At 49.8% G+C, this 23,874-nt stretch overlaps 1 protein-coding gene across 3 annotated transcripts in view; it reads left to right on the top strand.

The window, feature by feature from the left end:
• Window positions 1-23,874, top strand: part of PRMT7 (protein arginine methyltransferase 7) — a 45,693-nt gene that overhangs the window by 21,412 nt on the left and 407 nt on the right. For all 3 annotated transcript variants that reach the window (XM_037162558.2, XM_053666606.1, XM_053666607.1), the window contains 12 exons: window positions 2,505-2,617; window positions 6,741-6,982; window positions 7,205-7,385; window positions 11,067-11,194; window positions 11,602-11,737; window positions 12,639-12,722; window positions 13,112-13,159; window positions 13,828-13,917; window positions 19,325-19,486; window positions 20,597-20,671; window positions 22,704-22,864; window positions 23,739-23,835. In XM_037162558.2, the coding sequence (XP_037018453.2) occupies window positions 2,505-2,617; window positions 6,741-6,982; window positions 7,205-7,385; window positions 11,067-11,194; window positions 11,602-11,737; window positions 12,639-12,722; window positions 13,112-13,159; window positions 13,828-13,917; window positions 19,325-19,486; window positions 20,597-20,671; window positions 22,704-22,864; window positions 23,739-23,835 (1,517 nt within the window). The remainder of the gene's footprint in view (window positions 1-2,504; window positions 2,618-6,740; window positions 6,983-7,204; window positions 7,386-11,066; window positions 11,195-11,601; window positions 11,738-12,638; window positions 12,723-13,111; window positions 13,160-13,827; window positions 13,918-19,324; window positions 19,487-20,596; window positions 20,672-22,703; window positions 22,865-23,738; window positions 23,836-23,874) is intronic.

Here is a 23,874-nt window from a genome sequence, read left to right as displayed (position 1 = left end):
TCTGATTGCTGTCTGCTTAACTCAGCAAGACTGCGGTGCCCTGCTTGCTTTCTCACTCCCTGTGCCGAGGTCTGAAAGTGCCTGCTGGCTAAAAGTGAGAGCAGGAGCGGGCTCACTTTGTTTGTTTCCCTTGGGAAACAAACTGTGTTGCCTCTTCTTCAACATCTGAAAACATTTGTTTTATATGTTTTGTCTGGTTTTCTTGTTGACTGCAGTAGATGGATGTCTGATCCTAGTTACTCCATCTTGGCCAGAGGTGGAGATCATTTATTTTTTAAAGTTTGTTTGTTTTGACAGCTCAGAGACTGGCCTGCAGAGCAGCCTCAGCCACGTCACTCTCTCTCTGACTCTGCTGTCTTCCAGGCTGTGTTGTTCACACACACTCTGCATTAGGCCAGGCCCCACAATGCTTTCTTGATACTTTTTCTTGGTAGCGCTAGTGACGGCAACAATGAAATCATTTTGTAATTATATGTATCCCCACCCAGCTGAGCATCCTGAGGTCACGGACTGTGTCATTTTATGAGTCATTCCACTTCGTAACTTGCATGTGCCTGGCATGAGAAGATTCAGTAATATTTGTTTAGTGAGTAGATTTCCAACTTTGCTTGATCCTTAATCCCTCATAAAGGGGACTTTGTTTCTGCTTCCCCAAAGTGGCTTTCTTATCACCACGGCCAATGGTCTTCCCTCTGCTTTTCCTCTCAAACACTGCAGCTTTGGGACTTCTGCCATGTGGTCTTTCTGGTAATTCCCTTTCCAGGCCTCCTTTGCAGCTTTCTTTTCCCCCCACATGCATGTTTTCCAAGGTTCTGTTTTCAGCCCTTTTAAAAAATAACATCTAAGTTTCTTGCCTGTTTCCCAGAGATGGATGGATCACACACAGAGGCATGTGTAGCAGTGGACACAGGGGGCATTCGTTCCTCCTTCCAGTCACTGGGTGAGACTTGCAAGGCCCCTGGAGTGAGCAGCCCTGCTCAGGAGGTCGCTGCACCCTCTGCGTACCCTTCCACCTCAGCACTCACGTACCAGATGCCAGGCTCTCTAGAGTAGTTCTTGAAATTCATTGGATCATAGAACTCTGTTTATTTGAGGCATATTTGTACAATAAATCATTTTAATTACATAATTAGCTTAAAAATTATTCAGGAGTTAGCATTAGCAGGGCTTGGTGATTGATTGGATGTAGGGTGACGGGGGGAATGAAGAATTCATCTGGTGTTCGCTGACTCTTACTGGGTGCTAGGCACTGGTCTAGGCACTGGCGTACAGTGGAGAGCAGACCAATCAGGGTCCCTACTGTTCTGGAGCTAGAAAACGATGCCCTGGTTTCTGGACTGAGTGCCATTCATTGAGGCAGAGACATCAGAGGGAGAAGCAGGTACCTGGGGGTGGGGTGGTTGGCTCAGTTTGGGGTAGCGTGTTTCAGTTGGAGTTTGGCATGGTGTCAGAGAGGATGGGCAGGGCCGTGTAGGAGGGTGATCTCTGTGCCAGGGGACAGAAGTCTCTTCTTAGCCTCCTTTCACATCATACTGCCGTTGAGCACAAGCGTACTTCATAGGAAGTGGACAGTTTTGACCTTTGCTAGCCTAACCATGGCTGCGTGGGGCAGATCTCATTGCCCCCATTTAACAGACGAGGTGGCTGGTGGTCAGCACTCAGGGCTGGATGCTAGAGAGCAAACTGAAAGCCCAGGTCTCCATGACTCAAGGCTCACGCTCTCTGCTGCACCCCACTTTGGTCCACTTCAGTGCTTCTCTTGTCTTGCCCCACCCATGAGACCTGTCTTCTCCATAGGGAAGGTGAGTGGGCTCTGTCCATTGTAATTCATGAGCCATTATGGGTGTTTAGTGAATTCTCCATGATGAGTGGCCCCTTCCAAAGTCTGTTTTGTTTCTTGGCTCATTAGAAATGATAATTGTACAAGTAACATTCTATCACATTACATTATAGAGGTTTAGAAAATGGAGTTAAGAAGATCCACCATAACCCGACTCCTCCAAAGAACTGTTATTTGGGGAATTGTTTGGTAGTGAGGAATGAACCCGATTTGGGGGGACTTGGTGTGAGGGACCGGCGGTTGTGAACCCCGGGTGTCAGGGGACTCAGTCGGCCTTTCTTTTTGCTTTGGTTTTCTCTCCCTCTTTGCAGCCTAGAAATGTTTGAAATACCAGTGTTCAGTTTTTGCTTTAATTTTTGCTAATTTAATATTTAATAGTTGTTCATTTGTGTACAGAAAAGTTGAAGAAGCCCTAGTGTAGTGAACCCCCATATTCTCTTAGCCAAGACTTACCAGTTGTCAGCATTTTGAGATACGTGTATGTGTGTGAATTGTTGTGCTAAGCCATTGGAAAATCTGTTGAGACGGGACACTTCTAAATACTTCAGCATTTATATGTGCTTTCAATTTAATAACTTATTAACCCTTTATCTACATCTGTTTGCTGTTAATATTTTTTCTAGTCCGTTGCTTGCTTCTGACTCTGTTTCCTTGTATTTCTCAGATGGTGACATGCCGTGCCGTGCCAACATCCTGGTCACGGAGCTGTTTGACACGGAGCTGATCGGGGAGGGGGCGCTGCCCTCCTACGAGCATGCACACAGGCACCTCATGCAGGTAAGGGCCTAAGAGCCTCCCTCGGCGTACTGCTGGGTCTCAGCCAGCTTACCCAGCTCTCGCTGATACCCCATGATCTTCACAGCCTGAGCCCTCAGTACCTATGTCCTAGGATACCCCTTGATTCCCGCAGGATTCTGGTTCTCCTCAATTACGACTTCTCTGCCCCTTGAATGCCAACCCTTGGTAGGTTAGAGTCAAAAGGCCAGAACCTGTCTTCAAATTCAGTGCAATTTAGCAAACATTCTTTGAATGTCACCTGTGTGTAACGTCTTCTAGCATCCAAGGAGAACTGACTATAAGACATCCTTATTGTTCTAACCCACACCAGTCAGTGATGGTGAGGACAGGATGGGCTGAGTGGAGAGGCAGACAAAACACCACAGACATATGATTTAGGGCTGATAGAAGAAGTTAGGGAGGCACATGGGAAAAAGCGCAATGACCCAGTTTGGTAGGTCACCGAGAACATCAGCCTGGGGGCCTGGGGGCTAAGGGCAGAGAATGGAGGAGAGGGTAGAAGGCCTTGAAGGTCAGGCCATTCCAGGAGTTTGCATAGTGGCAGTCTTTGACAGTTTCTTTGAAAAGAGAGAGGCCCTGCCCAGGTGGCTCAGTTGGTTGGAGCATTGTCCTATACACCAAAAGGTTGCAGGTTTGATTCCTGATTGGGGCACATAAGGGAGGCAACCAATCCATGTTTCTCCTTCTCTCTCGTCCTTCCTCCCTCTCTTTAAAAATCTATAAATCTATCTTCGGGTGAGGATTTTTTTTTTTAAAAAAGAAAAGAGAGAGGCAGTGAAGATGTTATCTTGGAGATATCGGTCTTGCTTTTATATGGACATAAACCGGGGGTGGAAACCCTGAGGCACAGGCCAGCCAAGGAGCTGTGCCTGCTGCTTCTGCTGGCACCGCCCAGTGGGCACTGCAGTGGCCCGGTCAGGAGCCCTCCTTGTGGGTTCCTGGTGCCCAGAGTGAGGAGGGGGCTCCTGCCAGGGCGGTCGGGACCAGAGTCCACGTGGGAGTGGGAGTTCCGTAGACCCCCGCACTCTGGGGGACGTCGCATCATTTCCACCGAGTAAAACCCTTTTCTAGAAACTACAGTAACAGCAATTTCTATTTCTCCACATTGAAACCACCAACTAGATATAACCCTGATGCAGAAAGGAAACAAGGATATTTAGAATTTATGTTGACGTTGCCCAGTTTTCTCTCTTTAATTCATTTATTAAAAAGGAAGGCAGACAGCCCTGGCCTGTGTGGCTCAGTTGGTTGAGTGTCATCCCACGACGTGAAAGGTCACCAGTTCGATTCCCCGTCAGGGCACGTGCCTGGGTTGCAGGCCAGGTCCCTGGCTGAGGGCATGCGAAAGGCAACCAGTCAATGTTTTCCTCTTACATCCATGTTTCTCTCCCTCTCTTTCTTCTTTCCCTTCCCCTCTCTCTAGGGGAGAGAGGGGAAGGGAAAATTTTTATTAAAATCTAATAAATTTTTAAAAATCTTAAAAAAAAAAGGTAGGCAGATAGCTGTCCTCAGAAACTGAGGACAGCTGGCCTGTAGCAGCCTGGTATGCACTGTCCCCTGTAATCACTGTCCCCATCTGCCCACGTGTGTCTGAGCTCAAGGAGTTCAGGCTGGCACACAAAAGCTTCCGTTGTCCTGACCCCCTTACTGTCTCATTGGAGGTCACGAAACTGGGGTGCTGACATGTCTGATAGATAGTCCACGGTACCCAGGGGTTGATCTTAGAGCACACATTTATTAAACACCTTTATTTTGTCAGGCACTCTTTTGGGTACCAAGAATACGAAGGTGAGCAGGTCATCACAGTACAGTTTGAGTTCCACACTGATGGTGGTCAGTGGGGTGAGATCCTGCCCACTCTGTCGGGGGAAGGTGAGGGGTCAAGGAAGATGGAGCTCCAGTAGAGTCAGTCCTGAAGAGTGGTCAGGTGTCAGCCTGGCAGGTGTGGGGGGCATTTACAGCAGAGGAGAGCACGCAGAGACATGAAGATGAGTTGGTGGCTCCCAGATCCTGCACTACCTAGAAAGTAGTTTGGAGGATGGGTAGTGCGGAGGTGGGGTTAGAGATGTGGCTGGGTGGCTGACCAAGAAGGGCTGCCGTGCTCCAGAAGGCAGCGTGGCAGCACAGGAGGGTTCTGAGCAGGGGTTGCTCTGTGCAGGCAGGTCTGAAGAAAGCAGTGGGGGGGGGGGGGGGCCAAGACCGAAGGCAGAAAGATGGTAGGAGACATTCAGGCACTGGACTGAGGTGGGGCTCAGGTAAGGCTGTAGAAATGGGCCTGGGGAGGTAGACTCAGGGAGGAGAAGGGTGGTCACGGCAGATGGGAGGCACTGAGGGGGGTGCCAGGGTGTAGGGCTTGGGCAACGGGATTGGACGGTGGTGCTCCTTGTCAACTGGGAAGGCCAGGCCTGGGAAGGTGAGAAATGGGTGAAGTTGGAGTTGTCCCTTTTATTTTTTATTTTTTATTTTTTAAGATTTTATTACTCTGGCTGGTGTAGCTCAGAGAGTTGAGTATGGGCCTTCAAACCAAAGGGTTGCTGGTTCGATTCCCAGTCAGGGCACATGCCTGGGTTGTGGGCCAGGTCGCCAGTAGAGGGTGTGTGAGAAGCAACCACCCATTGATGTTTCTCCCCCTCTCTTTCTTCCTCCCTTCCCCCTCTCTAAAAATAAATGAATAAATCAAATATTTTTAAAAGATTTTATTTATTTATTTTTAGAGAAAGGACAAGGGAGGGAGACGATCATTTGCCTCTCGAATACCTTGAGCTGGGGACCTGGCCTGCAGCCCAGGCATGTGCCCTGACAGGGAACCAAACAGGTGCCCTTTTGGTCCATAGGTTGGTGCTCAGCCCACTGACCATACCGGCCAGGGCAGACTTGTCCAGTTTAGACAGAGTTTGAGTTGTCTGAGGGTCAGCTGGGGAGGAAGGGCCAAGAGGCCTTTGGATACGTGGTATTTACCAAATACCATGTATTTGGTAAGACAGTGGTTAAGGTTCTTCTTTTATGTGGAGGGAGAAAGAAGGCAGTCCAGACCAGGTCTCGGGTGAGTCCCCTCACGGAGGGATGGGCAGGGGCGTGAGAGTCCAGCTGGAGCAGTGCTTCTCATCCAGAGACACATGTGGAGACATTTTTAGTGTCACATCGGGCAAGGGAAGTGCTAAGTTACGTTGTGGGTAGAGGCCAGGGATATTGCTAATATCCTGCCCTCCTCGCAGGGAAGGGTCTCTGGCACGAGAGCTCGCTGGTGCTGAAGCACCGGGCTCGTCATTGCTGTGATAGCAGCTGTGCGTGTCCTGTGCCCGGCGTGCGGTGGGTGTGGCTGAAGGAGTGAGGCGCAGTGGTCGGCAGTGCCCGGTGGGGCTGGGGTTCAGTTAGTTGAGGGTGGACACTTGTCCACTGGGCTGTGAGAGAAGGTTCTGGAGTCTGGGCAAGAGCTACACTGAAGAAAAGCTTTGAGCCCAGTGCCAGAATTAGGGCCCAGCAGGAAGAATTGGGCTCTTTCTTCAAAATCTGTGTGGGAGTTAATCAGCATAATGACAATTAAGGTTTATTTTTGAAGCATTTAAGAGTGTCAGGTAGCGGGGAACTTATTTGACATAAATCATTTTAGGCGTAACATGTAATCCTTTTTCAAATCTTTTTTTCTTTCCCAAGGATATTTGGCCGAAAATAGTTGACTATGCTAATGGCAATAAGGTATTAGATGTTTCTAAACTAGCCTGATATTAAAGAATAACCCTCTTTTATTTTTTTATTTTTTATTTTTTATATTTAATTTTATTTTTATTTAGAGGGGGGGGGAGTTAAAAGATTTTATTTATATATTTTTGGAGAGAGAAGAAGGGAGGGAGAAAGAAAGGGAGAGAAGCATCAAATGTGTGGTTGCCTCTCGTGCACCCCCATCTTGGGACCTGGTCCGCAACCCAGGCATGTGCCCCCCACCAGGAACTGAACCAGCGAGCCTTTGGTTCACGGGCCAGCACACCATCCACTGAGCAACACCAGCCAGGGCAGGAATAACCCTCTTTTGTTCAGGTGGAATTACTGTGCGTCAAAGTGCCTGGTTTGTTTGTTTGTTTGTTTATTTTTAATATAAACTTAGGAAAGTTGCGAGGCAGTGCCTCACAGAGCCACAGTCTATGCACAGCTGGTGGAGTCCAGAAGGATGTGGTCATGGAACAAGCTCTTTCCCGTTCGCGTTCAGACCAGCCTTGGAGAGCGGGTCATCGTCCCTCCCTCGGAGCTGGACGAGTGCCCTGGTGCACCCTCTGTCTATGACATTCAGCTGAACCAGGTGCCACCGGCTGACTTCACTGTCCTTAGCGATGTGCTGCCTATGTTCAGGTACCAAGGAGCACCCGGGTGATGGCGCTTTGAGAAATTTGGTGGAAGTGGGGTCTTTTGGAAGTTCTTTTCAACTGGAAAGGAACCCTACTGATGTCCCTTGCCTCTGAAGGCAGGAGTCCATTGCAGACAAGTCTCATTGCTGGGGCGGTCACCATAAAAGCTTAAAAATGGAGTGTGCGAGCTTAAAATATGCTTAAGTTTCTGAATATTCTCCCGCAGTGTGGACTTCAGCAAGCCCGTCAGTAGCTCGGCAGCCTGCCATCGCAGGCGGTTTGAACCTCTGGCATCTGGCCGAGCTCAGGTGGTTCTCTCCTGGTGGGACATTGAAATGGACCCTGAGGGGAAGATCAAGTGCACCATGGCCCCATTCTGGGCACACTCACACCCACAGGAGCTCCAGGTAAGAGGCAGGAGCTGAGCACGTTTTCATGGAAATCAGGAAACTTGTCCACTTTTTGTTGTGGGAAAGTAGCATGTTGACCTTCAGATTCACAAGAATTTAGAGCCAGAGGGATTGTGTCAGAATCAAAGAAGAGATTTTTTTTGTTTTGTTTTGTTTAAAAAGCAAGGCTAGCTATAGTAGGATATAAGATAGACATTTCAGGCCAAGTTCATGGTCAGCACCAGTGGACACATAAACCATAGGGAAGCTTTGGTGGTTAGCTCTTCATTAGATCAGCTGGGAATAGAGAACTACAGCCTGTCTACAGCCTCATTTTGTGTGAGCTCAAAATTTACCTTTCCCAGATCAGTTGAAAGTGGATGGAGGACATGAACTACAGAAAAGGAAACAGAGGACTCTAACATGCGAAAAGTCATGCCGCTTCACTTATAAGATCAGTGAAGATTTGAACTGCAGTGAGATACCATTTTTCACCTATTAGTGAATAAAATTCAAGAAGTCAGGAAGCAGACTGTTGGCAGAGCTGTGGGGAAGAGCAGGAAGTGGTCCTCAGAGCATCCTTGGCGCTCAGCAAGGCCAGTTTGTCAGGATGGAAAATGATGCCACTTCTAGACATTTGGGCTCTGGATAGATTTGCATATGTGTAGGTTGACATGTGCCAGGATATTCACTACAGCCATGATTTAGTAGAAAAGACTGGAACACTCCAGAGGGCACCAGTAGGGGACTGGCTAAGTTCATGACCCCACATTTGGTGAATGAGGCAGCTCTCTATGAACTGATGTGGAACAATCTCTGGGACGTATCATTAGGTGAGGCAGAAATAGCGGCACAGAACAGGATGTGTTATGCCAACACTGGTGTTTTTAAAAATAAGACTGTGTGTAGATGAGTGTGTGTGTGTGTGTGTATGTGTGTATGTAGGGTATCTTTGGAAGGATTCATAGAAATCAGTAAAAATGCTTGCTTCTGGGAAGCTGGCTGAAGGTGAGGGGTAGAAAGGAGACTTTTTACTTCATGACTCTTATTTAATTTATTTTTCTTAATGTATTGAGGGGGGTGGGCTGGGATGGGAGTAAAAGACGGAAAACTGTCCTTGAACAATAATTAAATTTTAAAAAATGTGTTGATTTTAGACAGAGAGAAGAATGGGGGGGGGGGGGAGAGAAACATCGATTTGTTCCACTTATGTATTCATTGGGTAATTCTTGTATGTGCCCTGACTGGGGATCAGACCCACAACCTAGGCATATTGAGTTGATGCTCCAGCAAACTGAGCTGCCCCGAGAGGGCTCATGCATGCCTCTTTTATATCTTTTGAGTTTATCTTTTGAGTTTCTACATACACACTCGGGGAAGGTGCATCAGGGCTGAGGAATCAAAGCTTCCCTCTCTTCCTGGGCCCCTTCCTCTGGGTCCCGTCTTCCTGTTACCACTACCTGGGCACTGGCTTTGTTTTGATTGGTTCTAGGTGTACACGGGTGACTTAGGGAAGGCCCTAGCAGCCCCCTCGCTGCCTGAGATACTGCTTCTGCCAAAGGGTCACGACTGCCGCACGACTGCGGTCAGTTCCCCTGGGCTTGTGAGCTGCCCCATCTCCAGTCTCCTAGCCCAGGCAGGCAGGCGTGTATCCAGACAGTGGGCTGAACTTCCCTTTCCCACTGCCTCTGTCCTCTGCAGGCTGAGTGTGTGTGTTTGAGTGAGCGAGAATTCTTCAACAGAGTCGAGATTGGCCCGGGCTGCTTTGTTCCTCTCCAGGAGTGCAACCGTTACGAAATTAGCCTAAGAATGTCATAAAAATGTTAATACTTTCCACCTGCCTACCTTCAGAATGCCACTATGTATATTTTCTTCTCCGATCCTCATGTAAGACATGCCGGGTAACTGCATAATGTCCAAACTAAAACGGCCTGACCCAGTGCTTGGAGCAGGACCTTGTGTCTAGGCAGCTGTGGTGGGTGCTCATTCCCAGGTCTCCCAGCTGTGGGGCTTGTGTCCTTCCTCTACCAGCAGTGACTTTTGGACTATTAGGATTCAAAGAGCTGCTAATGACTCTCCCTCCTGACTCCACTAAACCGCTCTTGATCTGAAATCCATTCAGTCTGTCTTCCCTTAGTGGGTTCTGTCAGTGGCTCTTTAGCACTGAGACCTCGAAGGCAGGTGTGTGGGAAGGACCCAGCGGCAGGGAGGCACCATGGGAGCATGCAGGGGTTAGGGGGAGGCTTCTTTTGTCTGAGGCTTAATTTGCATAGTAGGGAAAGAATAACAGCTTTTCTGAGAACCTATTTTTTCCTTCTGTTACTGTTTATTTTTTCCAGGAAGTATCTGGTTAGATTTTCATTTTTTAGCTTTTATGTGCAAATAGACATCTTAGATTCAAGGAATGTCATTCACCTGCCTTTTTGCTAAATTTGGGAGTAGGTAGGGTAGGATGCAGTCCTGATAGAGTGAGCAGGTAGTGTCTCATCAGAGTTGAGCCAGGCATATGCTGTGGAGGGCAGTCGTTCTGTTTTAAAAAGAAGCTTAAAGATTTAAGTGTAATAAACCTCATTATATAAGATAAAAATGCATCAAGTCCCTCGAGGGCCTACCACCGCACAGATCTCCCTTACCTTGCTCTCTTTCCACATGTATAGGTTTTTGTCAGACTAGTTTTTGTTCTTTTCCTGATGCCTCATAGTCTTCATGTTCATCATTTTAACTGTCGCATTCATCATTTCATCATTTTAAATGTCACATATTCTGTGTAAGGAGTTTTTATGCATTTCTGAGCTGCTGGACATTTGGTTTGGTCCCAGGTTTTGCTAGTATAAATAATTCTGTAACATGCATTTTTATGTGAATGTAGCTTTTTCCTTTTTCTTTTTGTTTTTTAGAGAATAGAATCCTATATATTTTTATTCTTTGGGGTTTGTGGCATCAAAACGGATGAATACAGCTTATTAAAAGGTTGACTCTAGATCAGAGGTGTCAAACTGATTTTCACCGAGGGCCACATCAGCCTCACGGTTGCCTTCAAAGGGCCGAAATAATTTTAGGGCTGTATAAATGCAACTACTGCTTAACTGCTAAGGAGTTGAAATTACATTCAGCCCTTTGAAGGCAACTGCGAGGCTGACGTGGCCCCTGGTGAAAATGAGTTTGACACCCCTGGTCTACATCACTGTAAATCATGTTTCACAATGTAGTTTTCACTTCTTTAAAAACTAAGTCAAAAGAATAAAACAAAACCTTCCTGTACTGTTTTCCCAATTTACCATTTTGAAACATTTTAAATCCACAGAATAAGTGAACATGAACACTGATGAGCTCATTACTTAAATTTACCAATTGTTAACATTTGTCATATTTGTTTTCTCTCTTCTTCCTCTCTCCATCTTTCTAGCCCGCCTCCCACACCCCACACATGGGAGGGCCTGGAGTCCCTTCCCCAAGCCCTTCTAAAGACCCCTGCCCTCTGCCACATTTTATCCCCGTGAAGCCAGCAGTGGTCCAGCAAGCTTTCCGGCCATTAGCCTCTCTGACTTGAGGATTTGCTTTACCTGTCTGCCCACAGTAGCTGTCTGTAGTCCACACTGTGGTCTCCTGCAAACTGTTGTTTTGGCTTGAGGTTTAGCTCGTGGATTAGAAGCGCTGCAGTTGTAGCTGAGCAACCGCTGATTCTGTTTCCTGTTTCAGTGGCGGGACCACTGGATGCAGTGTGTGTACTTCCTGCCACAAGAGGAGCCCGTGGTCCAGGGCTCGGCCCTCTGCCTGGTAGCCCACCACGACGACTACTGTGTGTGGTACAGCCTTCAGAGGACCAGGTAGGCCCCGAGCCTCGTGGGGTTGGCACTGGGCCTGTGATACTGCGCATGTATGTAAATTGCCCGTTTATAGAAATGTTTGTGGCTATAATGGGGAATTATAGAGGCACGAGAGGGCACATTTATGTCTGAACAGATAGGAGCAAGTGTGTGACTGGATGTATCAGCGCCCATTGCATGCGCTGAGAAGGGGCTGTCCCACTGTGGGGCCCCATCTGGAACAGACATCCTGAGAGTCTTGAATTGAGGGCCCTTGAGAGCCAATGTCTAGACTACGCCCTAGACTCAGGCATGTACCCTGAGGCCCATTTCGATTTCACAGGGGCAGGTCTCTGTGCCATGTTTTCATGCTCACTGGCGTCCAGCAGTTCACACTCACCACTCTGACTTCTCATTTCCTGGCCCAGTTCCGAAAAGAATGGCAGAGTCTCCCCGGCACGCCCCGTGTGCGACTGCCAGGCCCACCTGCTTTGGAACCGGCCTCGGTTTGGAGAAATCAACGATCAGGACAGAACTGATCGATATGTGCAGGCCCTGAGGACGGTATGTGTCTAGTCCCCTGGGAGCCTGTGGGCAAGAAGGAGATTGTCCATGGGCCACAGCTCACCCGCACTTAGGGTCTGCTGCCTTTGTTTTCTGTGCTCCCCGGGCTGCCTCGGTGACTTCAGCCGCCGGGTAGGCTTGCAGGAGAGCCTGGGGTCCTCCTCCTGGGCCCCCAGGGGGCTTGTTCTTGGTTCCTGTGAGAACCTTCAGCTGACTGCTTCCCCTTGGCCCTGCCTCTGTCCCTCTGGACGCTGTGCCTTTGTGATCACCAGCAATTCCTGTGGGTGATCCAGTGGATCCAGCCACCCCATTCTTCCTGTCATCTGCTGCCTCCTTTCTAAAATTTTCGAAATGTAAAAGGCAGGTGTATAACTTTCCTGCCCGAGAACCTTTTCTCCCCACTGCCAATAGCAAGGGGCCGCTCGGCATGGGGACCACACTTGGGATTTAGAGGGGAGTCTCTCGGGCTGCTTGCAGTTGTGTGCAGAAAATAAGTGGACATGCGTGTGTTGGGGTGGTGAGGATCCCAGCTGTCCCAAGTTTCTTTCAGGTCTGTGTCCCATAAAGGCATCCCTGCCTTTGGTGAGTCACTCAGCAGGCCCACAGCTGTCTGTGCTGTGACTAGACAGGGAAGAGGCCTGTCATTATGGACTGGGAGGTGGCCGTGGAAAGTGGGGCGGGCCTGCAAGTGGGCCTTCTAGGACAGCCTCAGAAGGGTCTCTCCTCTTAGTGGGGTCCGGAAGGGCAGAGGCGAGTGAGGTGGGTGTGCTCGAGGATGGGAACCGGCTGCTGCTGGGGCCTGGGAAAGACCCAGCCAGGCAGCAAGGTCTGTCTGTTTGCCGACAAGAATCCCTTAACACACTGTAAGAAAACTTGTGCTGAAGTTGCTCTTCTCCGGCAGGTGCTGAAGCCAGACAGTGTCTGCCTGTGTGTCAGTGACGGCAGTCTGCTCTCCGTGCTGGCCCATTACCTTGGGGCAGAGCAGGTACTGGGCACATGTGCCTTTCTGTCAGCTTCCTGAGCCAGCTTTTGGGTTAGGGTGCCATGGGGTCTGGGGACACAGTTCTGTGACTAAAGCTCTTTGCAAGTGCAGCTGCCATATGTGTAGCGTGCTTGGTTCTGAGGCTGGGGGTTTACTGCTCCATGTGCGGGCAGGAGTCAGGCTGTGGCAGTGCCCTGTACCACAGTCCTCCTCTGTCTGAGCCGCCACCTGGCTCTAGGGTCAGTGCAGAGTGTGGTGCCGTCCTAGCAGGCGATGGACATGGGTTGAGGTGGGTAGGTGGTGCCTTCTGCCTTGGGATAATCTTGTCGTATTTCCGTCTTTAATTTCTCTGTTATGTGAATCTCCAACTAATAGCATGATATTCTTTCTAGGTATTTACAGTAGAGAACTCAGCAGCTTCTCATAGACTGATGAAAAAAGTAAGTGATAATTGTATTTACTGAAAAAATGAGGGAACCCATGGTGCCTGCCTTTCTGAGTCTGGCACTTACTGCTTTGAAGTAGAGTCGGAACTGAGGGAACCAGAAGTATAGCAGTGAGAGCTGTCTGTGCTCCAGTCTCGAGAACTGGCCCAGGAGTCTTCTAGGGTTGTCATCGATAGAAACAGACATGTAGACTTCATTTTGTTCATTGTCTGAAGACGTATAAGCTTTTCTCCTCACTTCACGTGAAACTAAAAGAATTAAATCGTGGTAAACATCCGAGTGTGTGATTTGGTCCCCGGACACAGCGCCCAGGGAGTCATGCTCACAGGCTGGTCTGTCTGGTTGGTTCTATGATGGGATTTCTCCTCCTGGCCAACGAGTGCGCTTGCTTTCCCCTCTGAAGGACAGCCCACCTCCACCAGAACTGCACACCATTGTTAGGTCCTGTTGATTTGCCTGCGAGAGAAATTTAGTTTTCTGTTACATTTTGCTAGTGATCTCATCCCTCGGTGTATAGGATGTCCTGGAGGGGAGAATTTCCACAAAGCAGATGAAAGTAGTGCTCCAGAACTACGCAGCCAGAAGACTGCAGACAGATAAAGCAACTTGGAGATGTTGTTTTCTAGACAGAAAATAATACTCTTTTAAATTTTATCTCTAAGATCTTTAAGGCTAACCACTTGGAAGATAAAATTAATGTAATAGAGAAACGACCTGAATTATTAACATCTGCAGACTTGGAGGGTAAAAAGGTGAGTAACCAGAGTTCGCAGTGGGCAGCATAGCACTAGGTGGCCCCGGCTTCCCATTTTCTTTCTGGCCTCGCGGAGGGCCCCTTGTTGAACTTGCCAGCTAAGAACTGGCCACTGGTGAGGAGGGTGTGGCGAGGATTTGCAGAGATGCCTGCTGAGCAGATCCTTGCGCCCTGAACTCTGGCTAATCTCTGCTCCTCAAAGTGAGGGCAGACAGCTCTGCTGGGATTGACAGCGCAGGCAGATCGAGCCCTCCCGCCCTCTTCCCTTCACAGAGCTTCTGTTCCCTTCACCTTCCTGCCCACTTCCAGCTGCAGCTGGTCTGCAGTCCCCAGTGCGTGCCCCCACCTCTGGTTACTTGGCTGTCTCCCTGCACGCTCATCTCACCGCCCCTGGACCTTTATGACCAGAGGCCCTCTCTCTCCTCCACACACTTCTTAGGTTTTTAAGAGACTGCTTTTTCTAGGTTTTCTTCTTATTTCTCTAGCTGTTCCTTCTCAGTCTTTCATGGGTCTCTATTTCTCCACCTGACCCTTCCCTAGGGAAGTCCTCGGAGCCCCTCCCCGTCCATCCTCTCCTCCCCCTCTGTGACTCCTCCACTGACGACATCCTTCTCCGTACGAGAGTCCGTGACTGGCAAAGCTGGTCTGCAGCTCTCGTATGTCTGACTGCCAGCTGGGTGTCTTTCCTCACAGGTCCTGCAGGCCCCTTGGCTGGAACCTGTCATCTTTCTTGTCAACTTTTTAACAGCTTTTTTGAGATCTAATTGACATACCATAAAATCTACCCATTTCAAGTGTATAATTTAATGATTTTTTTAAGTAAATTTATAGTTGTATATCCATCACGCAACCTAGTTTTACAACAATTCCATCACCCAGCCTCCAGCTCTGGGCAATCTCTGATCTGGTTTCTGTCATATAAGTGGAATAATACAGTATATGGTCTTTTCTGTTGGGCTTCTTTCACTGGGCATGACTTTGAGGTTCATTCATGTTGTAGAATGTGTCAGTGTTTTATCCCTTTCAAATTCTGATTGGTATTCCATTGTATGAATATGCCAGGGTCGTGTGTCCAGTTACTGCTGGGGACATTTGGACCGTTTCCAGGTTTGGCTTTTACACTTAAGTCTGCTGTGAACACCTGTGTCTGAGTCCTTGAGAGCATGGAGGCATGTTCTCAGTCTGTTAGGTAGCTGCCTAGGGTTGGAATTGCTGGGTTGTAAGGGGTTTTAGTTTAACTTTAAGAAGTTGCAGAACTTGTCCGAAGGGACCAGACCATTCTACATCCCCGGCAGTGTATGAGGGTTCCAGTTTCTCTGTATCTTTACAAACACTTGCTGTCTTTTGTTTTTATTATAGCCATTTGAGGGGTGTGTAATGATGTCTCATAGTTTTGATTTGTTTTTGCCTAATGACTAATGATGGTGAACACTTTTTCATGTGCTCATTAGCTCTTCTATGTCTTATTTGGTGAAATATATACTCAAGTCTTTTGCCCATTCCTTCCCCATTCTGACCCATGCCTTTAAAAAAATTTTTTTAAATATGTTTTATTGATTATGCCATTACAGTTGTCCCATTTACCCCTTCATTCCCCTCCACCCTGCACACCCCCTCCTTTCATTCTCCCCCTTTAGTTCATGTCCATGTGTCACAAGTTCGTTAGATTCTATATTTCCCATACTATTCTTGCCCTCCCCCTGTCTATTTTCTACTTACTGTCCATGCTACTTATTCTCTGTACCTTGTCCCCCCTTCTCCTTCTCCCACTCCCCTGTTGCTAATCCTCCATGTGATCTTCATTTCTATGGTTCCACTCCTGATCTAGCTGTCCTCTTAGTTTGCTTTTGTTTTAGGTGTGGTTGTTAATAACTGTGAGTTTGATGTTCTTTCACTGTTCATATTTTTTACCTTCTTTTTCTTAGGTAAGTCCCTTTAATATTTCATAAAATAAGGGCTTGGTGATGATGAACTCCTTGAATTTGACCTTATCTGAGAAGCACTTTATCTGCCCTTCCATTCTAAATGAAAGTTTTGCTGGATAGAGCAATCTTGGATGTAGGTCTTTGGATTTCATGACTTGGAATACTTCTTTCCAGCCCCTTCTTGCCTATAAGGTCTCTTGAGAAATCAGCTGACAGTCTGATGGGAACTCCTTTGTAGGTGACTGTCCCCTTATCTCTTGCCGCTTCTAGGATTCTCTCCTTCATTTTAATCTTAGCTAATGTAATTATGATGTGCCTTGGTGTGTTCCTCCTTGGGTCCAACTTCTTTGGGACTCTCTGAGCTTCCTGGATTTTCTGGTAGTCTATATCCTTTGCCAGATTGGGGAAGTTCTCCTTTATTATTTGTTCAGATAAATTTTCCACTGGTGGCTGTGCCTTTCCCCCTTCTGGTACCCCTATAATTCGGATGTTGGAGTGTTTAAAGATGTCCTGGAGGTTCCTAAGCCTCTCCTCATTTTTTTGAATTCTTGCTTCTTGACTCTTTTCTGTTGGGCCATTATTTGCTTCCTTTTGGTCCACTCCCTTGATTTGAGTCCTAGTTTCCTTTCCATCACTATTGGTTTCCTGTGCATTTCCCTTCATTTCAATGAGTTTAGCCTTCATTTGTTCCTCTAATTTGTGACTAAAATCAACCAGTTCTGTGAGGATCCTGATCACCAGTGTTTTGAACTATGCATCTGATAGGTTGTCTATCTCTTGGTCGCTTAGAAGTATTGGCTCTGGGGTTTTGAGCTGTTCTTCTTGAGCCATAATGTTTTGCTCTGTTCGCGCCTGTTATGTATGAGGAGCGGAGCCTTTGGTGTTCACCAGGGTGGGGCCGCCCAGGTTGCTGTGTTGTGACGCTGTATGTGGGGGCGGGGTCAGAGAGGGGCATGGTGTTTCTGCTGTCTCTTGGATTTTGGTCCCCTCTGCTGCTTCCCACAAGCAAATTGGGCCCTTCTGGTGCTGGTTCCCGGATATGTGGGCTTGTGCACCCTCCAGGACCCTGTGGGTCCTCCAACAAACTCTCTGTGAGCCTGGGAGCCTCTCCTGGCACCTCAACCCCCAAAAGTTTTTCCAGTTGGTGCTTTAGGCGTTATTTCCTGGCGCTAGGGTCCTGGATTGTGCAGTCTGTCTCACTGCTCATTCCTTTGCCTGGTTTATCTGTGCGCAATGTGTGACCATGGTCAGCCAGCCACCTTGCGCCCTCAGTGGGTCTGCCCGTTGCTGCCCCACACCTGGGATCTGCCGACCGCTGCCTGCACGCCTGGGTCAGTTGGCCGCTTTTTCCTGCTGCCACTTTTTCCTTCTGCCACTTTTTCCCGCTGTGACCCTTCTCTGCCAGCTGCTCCTCTTACCGGTCTGGATGAATGGTTCATTGTTGTCAGACTTCGGTACAGTTCAATTTTGTTTTGGTTGGGTTCTGGTTTCTGAATTTTTGTTGTTCATAAACTTGGTTGTGCGAAGAGATACAGTGTTTCCACCTACGCCTCCATCTTGGCCAGAGGCCAAAATCAAAATTTTTTTAATATTTTATTTATTTATTTTTAGATAGAGGGGAAGGGAGGGAGAGGGGGAGAGAAACATCAATGTGTGGTTGCCTCTTGTGCGCTCCCTGCTGGGGCCCTGGCCTACAACCCAGGTATGTGCCCTGACTGGGAATCGAACCAGCAACCCTTTGGTTCGCAAGCCAACACTCAATGCACTGAGCCATACCAGGCAGGGTGCCGTGCCCTTTTTTTTTTTTTTTTAGGAACAACTCTTTAAATATAAGTCACATACCATACATTTTATCCACTTAAAACATACAATTCAGTGACTTCTTATATTCATAAAGTTGTGCAGCTTTCACCCCAATCAATTTTAGAACATTCTCATCACCCAAAAAGAGACCCCATGCCCACGAGCAGTCCCTCTGCATTTGCCAGAAATTCTCCCAGCCTGAGGCAATCACTAATGTACTTTTGTCCATATGAATTTTCCAGTTCTAGACATTTCATGTAAGTGGAATTGTGCAATACATAGTCCCTTTGTGGCTGGCTTATTCCAGGGTCATCCATGTTGTAGCATAAATCAGTACTTCATTTCTTTTCACTGCAGAATAACAGTGCATTGTGTGGTACAGGGAATACCACATTTTGTCATCCGTTTAGCAGTTGATGGACCAGTTGGGTTGTTTCTACTTTTTGGCTGCTGTGAGTGATGCTGCTATGAACATTCATATACAACTCGCTCTTTTATTCCCTCATTGATGAGGCTTAAAAGATACATAAACTCTTTGAGCCATCAGTGTGGTGCGCTGGCTAGACCCCAGGTCACAGGCACGATGACTAGAAATGGTGAGAGGGGTCTTTCTTACCTCGTTCCCAGTGTTGAGGGGTGGGGAATACACAGGGACAACTCTGTCTCCAGCGTCTTCCTTCTGCCTCTCTGTCACCTCAGCCAGATATTTGACCTCACCTCAGACTGGCCCCCGACTGATACGCATCTGCTCGGGTCTAGCCCTGAGGGCTCTGTTGCCTCAGCATCTGCCACGTCTTGCTCTTCTTCCATTTGCACACTTTTTGTAGTGCTCACCGCGTTCACCTCCTGTCCCCACTCCACCTGCAGGTGTTGTCCTGATACACTTCACGATTGTTAGAGGGCTCTTTCTAAAACACATTCCTTCTCTGATTCAAGGGTTTAGTGACCTCATCTTGCCTCCATGGCAAAGCCCAGTCCCCTTAAGCTGTCACCAGTTGCCTTTGGGTGTCCTGGCTCTCTTCCCTCTCCCCGGCCTCACCCTTCACCACCTGCCCTGCCCGGCTCCTGAGAGGGCCTCCCTCTCCCACTGCTAGTGCCTCCGTCCATCCCACTGCCTGGAGTCTTCTCTCCTTTGCTGTTTGGACTCCCACTCACGTGTCCGTTCATTCCGGCAGCACGTGTTTGCTGACCGTCTGCTCTGGGCCAGGCCGTCTGCTGGGTGCTAGGGGTACCTCGCTGCCAATGTGCCCACTTCTGCAGTGCTCCGAGCCTCATGAGGGAGACAGTTGGATGAGCACTGAGAATAAATGGTCAAGATTAGCTTTGAATGGGATTTGCAGGGCCACCCTGGAAGCCCTTCCTGATGCTCTTGCCTCCAGGGTCCTCCACGTCCCCCTTCCGTGCGGCTGTCAAATCTCATCACCCTCCACCTGGACATTCCCAGCCTCACTGCTCCACTTTCCACTGTGTACTCCCAAGGGCAGGGCTCATGTCTGTGTCTCTCACCTGTGTATCCTTAGGCACAGGTGCAGACCTTATGTACTTGTTTGTTGACTGAGTGAGTGAACGAATGAAATGAATGGCCTGTTACTTCCATGAAGTGAAACTTGGGACCTGTCTTTCTCTTCAGAGGGATCCTTCTGATGTCTCAGTTCTGCTTCTTGCTCTGATCTCCAGGTCTCAGTCCTCCTGGGTGAGCCGTTTTTCACCACCAGCCTGTTGCCGTGGCACAACCTGTACTTCTGGTACGTGCGGACTGCCGTGGACCAGCACCTGGGGCCTGGAGCCGCGGTGATGCCCCAGGCTGCCTCGCTGCATGCTGTGGTCGTGGAGTTCCGGGTAGGCCGCCCAAGGGATTTTGCAGAAGGGGTGGGGCTCCTTGTTTTCTTGCAAAGACCTTAGGTATCGATGGAGTTCCTCAGGCCTTCGTGATTTGGCCTCTGCTTTTCTCTTTCGACTCACTGCAGGGTAGAATAGAAGAGGCTTGTCGTTTTTAAAGTGCAGTAATTTGACATATGAGATGGAATTGGCTGTGTGTTGTCATTTTACAATATGGCTTATCAGAATAATTAAAATACATAAAATGACAGTTTCGGGAGACATGCTGTGCAGCTTGCTCTGCTCTCATTGAGGGCCGAGGCTCCGTCTGTTAAAAGCATTTTGCCATGAGAGAGTCACCTTCTTTGCAGGAGAGGAGATTGAAAAGCTTCATTTTGATTTTCTCATCAAAGCAGAACCACAGGCACAAAGGCATTTTGTGGAAGGTGTTTTTTTATTAAAAGGATTTTCAAATTTTTTTAACCCGAAATGCAGAGTGACCCTCATTTGCTATTTCTTTGATAAGAATGGCTCTGTCCATTGGTAGCTTAGTGGCTGCATCACTTATTTTGGGGTATTTCTTCTGTCTTATTTACCTGGTGAAATTTCCATGTGAATTCTGGTTTTCATGGCCGACGAGGGAAATGTGAAGAATGACACTCGTTTCCAGGCAAAAATCCAGGAGACAGAGGATGCACGTTGACCTGCCCCAGCGCCTCTGGCCCCTCCTGTCGTCCTCATGCTGTCGGCGGGCACAGGGCCGTGACAGCGGGTTTGTAGATTTCGTCCTAAAGAAAATGGTGTTCAGGGCTGACAGAGAGCAGGAAACCCCAGCCCAGTAGCTCTGGACAGTTGTCCCCTTGTGGGAGAGGACTTGGGGTCATGTGAGACTTGGCAGTCACAGAGCTGTCCTGAACTTTTGGTGTCTCTGAGTCCCTTCAACTTTGGGGGTCTCTTCCAGCCGTGTGAAAATGGCAAGATGTGCCTGAGGTTCAGGGCTGGGGCCACCCCAGCTTGGCCTCTCGGACTCTTCTCCATCTTGTTGCCACCCTGCCATCCGGCCCCGGGTGGGCGTGGACATCAGGGTTCCCTGGCGGGTGGGTGTCAACAAAAGCTGTGCCTTCCTCATAGGACCTGTGGCGGATCCGGAGCCCCTGTGGCGACTGCGAAGGCTTCGATGTGCGCATCATGGACGACATGATTCAGGTTGGTGGGGCCACAGCGCCCGCCTGCCATGTCCCTCCCACCCACTCCCCATCACCACAGACCTCTGGCAGGGACGGTGGGCTCCTGTGGAAGGGGCAGTGCAGGCAGTGCAGAGAGCTCTTCTGCTGGGGGCAGAGGGCAGCGGGGCTGCTCTACTCGGTTCCCTGTGAGCCTGAGCTCGAGCACCACTGTGTGTCGGAGTCTAGTTCAAGGCCGTTCTTGGCCCTGGGCTACGGTAAGCCCTAGATCAGAGAATCTCAGGCTGGGGCTGGCACTGTGCCACTGGACCTGCCCCTGCCAATGTCAGCAGCTAGTTCTCTGTTGGGACAGCCTTTCTAGAAGGCAGTTTGGTAACCTTCTGAGCCAGCCGTTTTCATTTTGGAGACCCCAGTCCTGGGGAGGTGCTAGAGCACGTGGACGGATGTCAGAGGAGGGTCCTGCAGGGCTGTTTGTGTGCCCCCCTTTAGGGGCCTGAGTCACCTACCAGGGTCTGCATCCCCCAGGGTCCAGGGGGTTCGTGAAAGTGCCAGTGGTCCTGCGTCTGCGGGGACTCAAGTGTAGAGTCATGACATGGCCATGTGTGCGGGCGGGGCAAGCAACCTGACTGTGTATCCGGAAAATTCACACACACCAGGGGAAGGGGTGGGATAGTAGGTGCCAGAGTGTTGTGTGATAAGGAAGTGGTTTTTCTCCTTCTGCTTATCTTTCTGTTCACATTTTTCTACAGTGATTGCAGATTGCTCGTGCAAACTTTTTTTTTTAAGAATAAATCCAATAGATATTTTTGGTTTGCGCCTCACTTGCCCTGTGACCAACAACCATGGACAGTTCCAAGCTTCTAGAAACCGCTTTTGGGCCGAGTCACCACACACTCCCCCTCAGGCTCCTTCTCGGCCTCTCCCGTCCTTCCCATCCCCCAGGGTGTTGTGTGTGCTAGGTCTCCCTCAGGCCCCTGTCCTTTCTGTCCCCTGTCCCCTCCCTGTTTCTGGCTAATGTGTGCATCTGTCCTGAGCTCAGACCAAATAACTAAGAGCTTCGGACTCTCCACAGAGGTGCCTTCAGGTGCTTTGACCTTGATGCTTCCAAAATCCACGTGCTCTTTCCCTGCCCCCAGCTTGGCTTCTTCCAGGGCTCCCATCCCAGGCCTGGCGCCGTGTCACTCCCAGATGCTGGGCGTCCTCCTGGGCAAGTCCTTGCCTCCACTCGCAGTCGGTCAGCAGGTTCCATAACCATCTGGCCATCAGTGAGCCTCAGATCCAGTTTTCGTTCTCTGCCGCTGCTGCTCTGGTCTCGGCCACTTTGTCTCTTGCCTGTGACTGTGCAGCCTCCTGCCTCCCCCGCTCAGCCACCCTCCACAGGGGGCTCCGATAAACCCGTGAATCCTGGGTGTAGCCTGCCTGTCCCCTGTGGGAAAACCCTGTGAGGTTCCCCAACTCACCCCCCCTGCAGAGTCACTGACCCCTGCTGCTGGACCCTCTCCCTGCTCAGCCTTGTCCTCTCTCCTTTTTGCTGCCAACTCCTGTGTGACCTCTAGGAGGCAGCCCAGAGGTCACCCCTCCAGGCAGCTTTCTCGCTCAGCCCCATCTCTCTAGGAGGCCAGCACTGCTCAGACACCATGGTTGCTTGTCTCTGCATTCTGTCTAGACTGGGACCCTCCTGTGGGGGTGACCTGTCGGCTGTAGTGCTCAGTAAGAGTCACTGAATGGGTGCATGTCCAGGGACCAGGTATTATCATCAGTGTGGACATTGGGTGACATGGGCAGGGCAATCCCATTTTAAAAAGTGAGAAAACGAGGCTTAGAGAGAATGAATGATTTGCCCAGGAGATGGCTCATGAGTGGGAGCAGGGAACAGAGAGGCCAGTGGCCTGTGAGGACCTACTGCCCCATGTGACTGGCATTACCCTGAGGGACCTGGGCCTTGGAGGTGAAGGGCCACTGGCATAGACCCTGGAGACAAGAACATGAGCCCCTTGTCCCCTGGGCATCCTGGCTCTGTCTCTGCAGCCCCCCGCATATCTTTCCTTTCTCAGCGTGCCCTGGACTTCAGGGAGAGCAAGGAGGCTGAGCCCCACCCGCTGTGGGAGTACCCGTGCCGTAGCCTCTCCGAGCCCCAGCACATCCTGACCTTTGATTTTCAGCAGCCAGTCCCTTCCCAGCCTCTCCATGCAGAGGGCTCCATTGAGCTGAGGAGGTGAGTGTTGGCTTCTGGGTGGGAGTCTTGGAGGAAGGAAGTAAGAAGGGGGGAGGTGCCTGCTTTCTTTCTTTTCTAGTAATTACTGCCCTCATGCTTAACCACTTAGTTCGGCCGCTTTCACATGGGTGTGATGGCTTTCCTTGTCTCGGCCTTGCCCTCCTTGGTGTAAAGTGGCCCCGAGTGTGTAGAGGGTCCCCACAGCCTCTGGGGGTGTGTGGGCAGATAGGCGGGGCCCGAGTGGGCTTTGCTGTTCCCCCCGCAACCTGAGGCTCCTCTTGAGCTAAGTAGCTTGTTGGATCACAGCTGCAGAGAAATGCAAGTTTGGTTGCTATGGTTACCCATTGGACCATTTTTCTCCTGGGAATTAAAGCAGGTTAGAAACTGGCAGGGGCACTCGTTGCAATGCAGTCAGGCCCACCCAGCCCCAGCCCCCTTCGTGGGGAGGAGCTGTGAGCCCAGAGCCCTCTGTGGGGCTCCGCTGACAAGGGGAGGCAGGAAGATGCCATCGGGGCCTGCCATCCAGGGTGTCAGGGAGGGGTCTTTCCGCGTTCAGTGCCAGGGCTGTGCTCTGAGCCTTCTGGACCCAGCCTTTCTTTGTCCTCAGATAGAGGAGACTGTCTTGTCGCTGACCTCACCCCGCTCCATGGTTACTCTGAGCGCTTGGCCAGGCTATGAGGAGAGAGTGGGGGCTCTGATTTGTGGCTCTTCTCGCTCAGCCGGTTACTGAGTGGCCTCTAGTCGGGTGGAGCGTTGGGAGCCTCCTGACAGGGCAGGGTGGAAGTGAGGAAGACCAGAGTTCCTGCAAAGCAGAGGGGAATGTCCACCCATCTGTGGTGCTGTTTCTGTTCTGCCCAACATTCCCCTGCCCCAGGCCTGGGAGGAGCCATGGGGCCGTCCTGTGGATGGAATACCACCTCACCCCGGACAGCACAATCAGCACCGGCCTTCTGGAGCCCGTAGCGGACAAGGTAGTGCTGGGCCCGTGGGTCCCAGAGCTGGGTGACCCT

This window comes from Artibeus jamaicensis, unplaced genomic scaffold (genome assembly GCF_021234435.1).
Source record: "Artibeus jamaicensis isolate MK-2021 breed Jamaican fruit bat unplaced genomic scaffold, CSHL_Jam_final contig_464, whole genome shotgun sequence".
Lineage (NCBI taxonomy): Eukaryota > Metazoa > Chordata > Mammalia > Chiroptera > Phyllostomidae > Artibeus > Artibeus jamaicensis.
This window is presented reverse-complemented; position numbering and strand designations above follow the sequence as displayed.